The sequence below is a fragment of the Priapulus caudatus genome, unplaced genomic scaffold (assembly GCF_000485595.1).
Source record: "Priapulus caudatus unplaced genomic scaffold, Priapulus_caudatus-5.0.1 Scaffold1391, whole genome shotgun sequence".
NCBI lineage: Eukaryota > Metazoa > Priapulida > Priapulimorpha > Priapulimorphida > Priapulidae > Priapulus > Priapulus caudatus.
Window position 1 is genome coordinate 36985 of NW_014578452.1, and position 7023 is coordinate 44007.

The 7023-nt window shown below is 52.1% G+C and overlaps 1 protein-coding gene across 1 annotated transcript in view; it reads right to left on the minus strand.

The window, feature by feature from the left end:
• LOC106816472 overlaps positions 1-6758 on the minus strand; it is a 14755-nt gene extending 7997 nt beyond the window's left edge. The window contains exons 1-2 of the mRNA XM_014821092.1: positions 6725-6758; positions 4707-4902 (exon numbers count right to left, since the gene is read on the minus strand). Coding sequence (XP_014676578.1) covers positions 4707-4902; positions 6725-6736 — 208 coding nt within the window. The 5' untranslated portion in view covers positions 6737-6758. The remainder of the gene's footprint in view (positions 1-4706; positions 4903-6724) is intronic.
• Positions 6759-7023: the final 265 nt, after the last annotated feature.

Genomic DNA, 7023 nt, shown 5'->3' on the forward strand with positions numbered 1-7023 from the left:
AGCGCTGTACATGCAGTGCTCATATCACCGCATAGCGCTGTACATGCAGTGCTTATATCACCGCATAGCGCTGTACATGCAGTGCTTATATCACCGCATAGCGCTGTACGTGCAGTGCTCATATCGTCGTGGCGGGTGACATTTCGTTGATTTACATCGTTTATTACAGCCCCCAATAAATTCTCCCGTCCTCGAGATAAGAGGCACAGGAAACGATCGGCAACACTTGCTCAGTACTCTACTGCGTCGGCAATAATCTCAACGATGGATGTCGCTACATGAATGTGTCTCGTGTGTCACACGTGAATGCCCTTTCTCTTCTCGTAGCCTTCACGTGATTATCACGTGATGGCCGTGTCCGTGTGTGCGCCTTCCGGGTTGTTGTCGCGTCAAATGACTGCCTTGTATCCTTCATGCAAAGAAAACGCAATTGCCTTGTTCATTTCTCTGAACGTCGCGAAAATAAAAAACTATTGGTACAAATTCGTCGCAAACACTATTTCTTCTGGAATATGAGATGCAACGTATAACAACCACCGCTGAAACCTGCATCCACACACACCACCGTCTCCCCTGCCAGCAGGATTTAAGGTTCCTACGGCTGGTTTAACGCAAATGGCCACCAGATGGCAATGATGCGTGCTGTCGATAGTTACGTCACCGCTAAATTACCGCGACCTCTTCATACTAATCACGTTCAACTTGAGATGGCGCGAGACGCAAGAGTCGGACGCTGTACACGTCATAAGCAGATGTGCAGTATAGCCTGCAGTAATCGTCAGAGAGAAGCCCAGGCCCTCGTCCTCGCTGTGAAGGGAAACCTTGAGACCATAGCTTGAGACTGCCGCGACGAAGCGCCCTCTATATAACCCTGGACGAAGCGCCCCCTATAACCCTGGACGAAGCGCCCCCTATAACCCTGGACGAAGCGCCTTGTCGACAGCACGCAGGAAAGGTTAGTGGCATGCGCGACGAAAGGGAGAGAGCAAGAGACAGAGAGCAAGAACGTGAGAGAGAGAGAGAAGGAGCGAGAGATGGAGAAAGCGAGACAGAGAGCAAGAACGAAGAGAGAGAGAGAGAGAGAGAGAGAGAGAGAGAGAGAGAGAGAGAGAGAGAGAGAGAGAGAGAGAGAGAGAGAGAGAGAAAGAGAGAGAGAGCAGAAGCGAGAGATGGAGAAAGCGAGACAGAGAGAAAGCGAGGGAGAGCAAGAGAGAGAGAGAGAGAGAGAGAGAGAGGGAGGGAGAGAATGAGCGAGAGACAGGGACAGCGACAGACAGAGAGAGAGAGAGAGAGAGAGAGAGCGATTCGCTTGGACAACGCAAACAAAAAAACGCGCAGCGGGAAATTTCGCGCGACCATAAACTAAGAGCGACGGCATTCTGCGTATTCGATAAGAGTTGACAGCCGCTAACGAACGATTCTCCGCACTGCTGCAGGTTGCGACGTTGCCTGCGGACGTGGGGCGAGTGCCGTGAGACTGTAGCAGCAGCAGCTCTCGCACTCGACCATAGCAAACGCGATGAAGTTTATTCGCACATGCTGTATATTTTACAACTCCCATAAGCCCTTAATTTATGTGCTAGAGGCTAATAAAACACCCACGCTTAACTGTAACCTTGACCCAACCGTATATTTACCTATAACATTGAGTCAAACCCTCATTCTAATACGCTTAGCTGTGACCACCGTGGGCCTAACCCTAACCCTAAAAAAGAATTAACGGCGTTGTCGCCTTAATTAAACCACTGCAAACATTTCTGGGCTCACCAACCTTCGACCTAAACCCATTTAATTTTCATTAATCGTAGCATCTCTTTCCAGCGGGGACACTTCACCATTATGTAGGAGCTAGGGCTACACCCATGTTGTATATAAATTCCAGTGCTAACGTACGTGCGATGTGCGAGTTATGCGTTATGATGTTTGCTAATCAGGCGTCTTACCTCAACATCTACGTCATTGGTAATGACGCACACACGTGCACGTACGCGCAGCACACACACACACACACACACACACACACACACACACACACACACACACACACACACACACACACACACACACACACACACGACACACACACACACCACCACCACACACACACACACACACACCACACATAACACACACACAGAACGCACACAACACACACAACACACACACACACACACACACACACACACACCACACACACACACACACACACACAGGAACGCACAAACACGAGACATCCATGTGCATGAACCGGATTCCCTGAATCTCAGCAAAGGCGCACGTGAAATTCGCCATAAGAATATACATAGAGCTGGTTTATAATATATATATATATATATATATATATATATATAATAATTACTGCGGTGTTAAGGTAACGACCGCATGATTTCCCCTCGGACTCCCTCGTCTCAGCGGCGTTCTCATGTATTATGCTCTTCCTCCTTATACATATTATAATTGCGTGTGTAAGCATGTGTGCTTGTGGGCGTGGGCGCGCATGAGCTTACTAAGAACGTAGCAGATATAAAACTACTCAGTCTATGAAAGTTTGAAGGTTGAAGCTACCCGCTATCATTCAATTGCCTTCGCGTCTCATCCCTTCTTTCATCTTTTCTCTCGTGTTAACAGAAAACCATCAGCAACAACAACACCTGCAGCAGTACCACTACCACAACTACCGCCAGCAGCAGCAGCGGTAGCAGTAGGCAGCGCAGCACAGCAGGCAGCAGCAGCAGCAGCAGTAGCAGCAGCAGCAGTACCACTACCACCACTACCGCCAGCAGCCAGGCAGCAGCAGCAGCAGCAGCAGTACTACTACCACACTACCGCCAGCAGCACAGCGGTAGCAGTAGCAGCCGCAGCAGCACCAGTAGCAGCACCCGCAGCAGCACCCAGTAGCAGCACCCGCAGCAGCAGCAGTATCATACACCACTACCGACAGCAACAGCAGCGGCCGCAGTACCACTATCACCACTACCGCCAGTAGCAGCAGCAGCAGCAGCAGCAGTAGCAGCAGCAGGCAGCAGTAGTAGTAGCAGCAGCAGTAGTAGTAGTAGTAGCAGTAGCAGCAGCAGCAGCAGCAGCAGTAGTAGCAGCAGCATGAGCAGCAGCAGTAGCAGCAGTAGTAGTAGTAGCAGCAGCAGCAGCAGCAGCAGTACCACTTCCACCACTACCGCCAGCAGCAGCAGCAGCAGCAGCAGCGCCACTACCACCACTACCGCCAGCAGCAGCAGCAGCGCAGCCGTAGCAGCACGCAGCAGTAGTAGTAGTAGTAGTAGGCAGCAGCAGCAAGCAAGCAGAGCAGTACCACTACCACCACTACGCCAGCAGCAGCAGCAGGCAGGCCGTAGCATCAGCAGCAGCAGCAGCAGCAGCAGTAGTAGTAGCAGTAGCAGCAGCAGCAGCAGTAGTAGTAGTAGCAGCAGCAGCAGCAGTAGTAGTAGCAGTAGCAGCAGCAGCAGCAGTAGTAGTAGTAGTAGCAGCAGCATCAGCAGCAGCACGATCGCCACATTCGCCTACTTCCACCTTGTCGAACCACTGACAGACAGTTCGTTTGTGAGGGAGTCTTTGACCTTTTGGTACGCTGCAGTAAAACTGCACTCAGACTCGCTCGTTCTCGACAGCAGTTAAATATTTTACGGCGTTGTCTATATATACGGCAGACGCGCAGCGCTCGTAGCAGGACGGCGGCGGAAGCGTCGTCACGTGACGCGCGCACGCGCACTGTCGTCTGCTAGTAGTCCTCCTGACAGCATCATAACTATAGTAACGGGTCGCCGCCGTTATTAACGGCTATGTTTAGCCGTCGCTGGAGGATATAATAAATATATATATATGAGTGTGTGTATATAATATATGTATATAGCAATATAAGCAATATCAGTCTAGCCGTGAGTAGGTCAGGGGTGAGGTAATGACCACTAGAACTCGGTCATGGCAATACGGGGCCATGTTCATCGATCGATACGCAGCTATGAGTAGGCAGGATGAGGATGACCACTACATCGTCATATGCGCAGTTATATTGTTATATCTCAATGTCGAGCCTAACCCCACACGCGCGGCTAACGACAACAACTCGCAAACGACGTCGGCGGCGCATGCGTCATCCACTATATATGCTGTGTGTGTGTGTGTGTGTGTGTGTGTGTGTGTGTTGTGTGTGTTGTTGTGTGTGAGTGTGTGTGTGTGTGTGTGTGTGTGTGTGTGTGCGCGCGCGTGTGTGTATGTGTGTGTGTGTGTGTTGCGTGGCGGCGCGTGTGTGTGTGTGTGTGTGTGTGTGTGCGTGGCGCGCCGTGTGTGTGTGTTGTGTGTGTGTGTGTGTGTGTGTGCGCGTGTGTGATGTGTGTGTGTGTGCGTGGCGCGCCGCATGTGTGTGTGTGTGTGTGTGTGGTAGTGTGTGTGCGCGCGTGTGTGTTATGTTGTGTGTGTGTGTGCGTGCGTGCGTGTGTGTGTGTGTGTGTGTGTGTGTGTGTGATGTTGTGTACAGTGTGTGTGTGTGTGCGTGCGTGCGCCGTGTGTGTGTGTGTGTGTACGTGTGGTGTGGTGCGTGCGTGCGCGCGTGTGTGTGTGTGGTGTGGGGGGGGGGGGTGTGTACGTGTGTGTGTGTGCGTGCGTGCGCGCGTTGTGTGTGTGTGTGTGTGTGAGTGTGTATTGTAAGATGTGAGCATGCGATGTATAGGGGCGCTGCTGCTGGTGTGCCGTACCTGGGAAGAATCGGTGAGCGTAGAGCGCTATCAGACTATCCATCGCTGTCGTGTTTGCCTTTGATGTGATCGAACAGACGCGCCACAGTCCCGCGACGAAATACGTCAACATCTGCGGATCTTCGACACCAGTCGCTGCCACCATCTCGGCTGGCGTGAGAAGGGACGCGGGCAGGAACTTGTCCTTTACTTTGACCTGCATATAGCGGCAGAAGTCAGTCGCGATGACGTCATAACGACCGGAAATTGGCTGTCGTGATGGCGCTGCACTTGCGTGCATAATGGTGTCAGCTAATGAAATACAAAATACTAATAATTAAAGTCGTTCTCTCTCTTTCGCTCTCTCTTTCTCTCCTCTCTCTCTCTCACTCTTACTCTCTCTCTCTCTCTCTCTCTCTCTCCTCTCTCTCTCTCTCTCTCTCTCTCTCTCTCCTCCTCTCTTACTCTCTGTCTGTCTCTCTCCGTAACACTCAACACACAAATTAAAATAATCTGAACGCATTATCTGTTCTAACCTCTAAAACTTCTGCCCCTTATTAATACCCAATCACGATCGCAATCGCTCGCTATGACCTTGCGCCTAGACGTGCCCCTCGCCGCGCACCAGTGGGCATATTGTAGCGGTGACACCACGCCGCCGGACCAGTCTATGACGCCGGCCTATCTCGGTGCTGTCGTGCACATGCGCCGCCATCACTTGCAGCGATAGGAGCGCTGCTAGTAGTTGCCGTAGCGGTGGCGCGTGGCCGGCGGCTGCGGCAGCGGCACGTGGTGGCGGTGGTGATGGCAGCGGTGGTGTGCGGCGGTGGTGGTGGCGGTGGTGGGTGGTGGTGGTTGGTGGTGTGATGGCGCGGTGGTGGTGGTGTGGGCGGCGGTCGGTGTGGCGTGGTGGTGGTGTGGTGGTGGTGGTGGTGTGATGGCGGCGGCGTGTGGTGGTGGTGTGGCGGCGGTGGTGATGCAGCGGTGGTGGCGGCGGCGGTGGTGGTGGTGGTGGGTGTGGTGTGTGGTGGTGGTGGTGTGGTGGTGGTGGTGGTGTGTGTGTGGTGTGGTGTGGTGTGGTCTGTGGCGTGGTGGTAGCTGCGGTGGTGAGTGGTGGTGTGGGGTGGTGGCTGGTGTGGTGGTGGTGAGGCAGTGGTTGGCGCAGCGGCGGTGGTGGCAGTGATGGTGGTGGAGGTGGTGGTGCAGCGATGGTGGTGGAGGCGGTGGTAGCAGCGATGGTGTGGTGGTGGTGGGGTGGTGGCGGTGGTGCGGCTGGTGGCAGCCGGTAGTGGTGGTGGCAGTGGCGGCGTGGTGGCAGCAGTAGTATTACGTGTTGCGGACTAAATTATTCGAGACACGGCTTATAATTAGTAGGCTGATTCGTGAGCGATATCGAACACGGAATAATTCATCGATAGATTAAGCTCGCACGGCCGCATGCATTAAAGTGAGCGGCTGCTTTACACGAGCGAGCACAGACGGTTATATGGCTCGCCTAATAACCACGCCACCAGCGCCGCCGCCACGGCGCAAGCAGACAAACGACACTGATAATGATGACGAGATTATTATTATTGGTCCATAATAATAATATTATTATTATATATATATAATATATATATATATATATATATATATATATATATATACAATCCTGGTTAGAAAGGAGAAGGTAGGATAGGGAAAACGTGGTTGAAGTAGATGAGGTGACGGAAGGAGAATGTCTGAGGAATGAGCGAATGAGCTGTAGGAGAGTGAACAGGCAGAGTAAGGGCAGATGGTGGCAGAAAGGTAGAGGTAGATGGTGGCAGAAGGTAGAGGTAATCGGGCAGAAGGTAGAGGTAGATGGTGGGCAGAAGGTAGAGGTAGATGGTAGTAGAACGTAGAGGTAGATCGTGGCAGAAGTATAGAGTAAGATGGTGCAGAAGGTTAGAGGTAGATGGTAGTAGAAGGTAGAGGTAGATGTAGTAGAAGTGAGAGTAGATTGGTGCAGAAGGTAAGGTATATCTTCTATAGCTAGTCAGCATGCTACGTCCTACCGTCTCGGCCATCTCTATCGCAGATGTCCGTACAAACAGCCAGGATCATCAGCATCGATGACACGACAGACAGGCGACGGCAACTATCGTCAACGTTCTTGTTGCACTGCATTTCCATTAAACTCGCCGCCAGGTACTTCATCGCTATCTCACCAGAGCTTTCGTCCCGTGATCAGCTGCTTCACTGTATCCAACTTTAGCAACCAAGTAATGGCAGAGTTGCCATGGAAACAGAAACAAAGCACAGCAGCGCATCGGGCCGAACGAGATCGTTGATTGGTCATCGTGATCCAGATCAC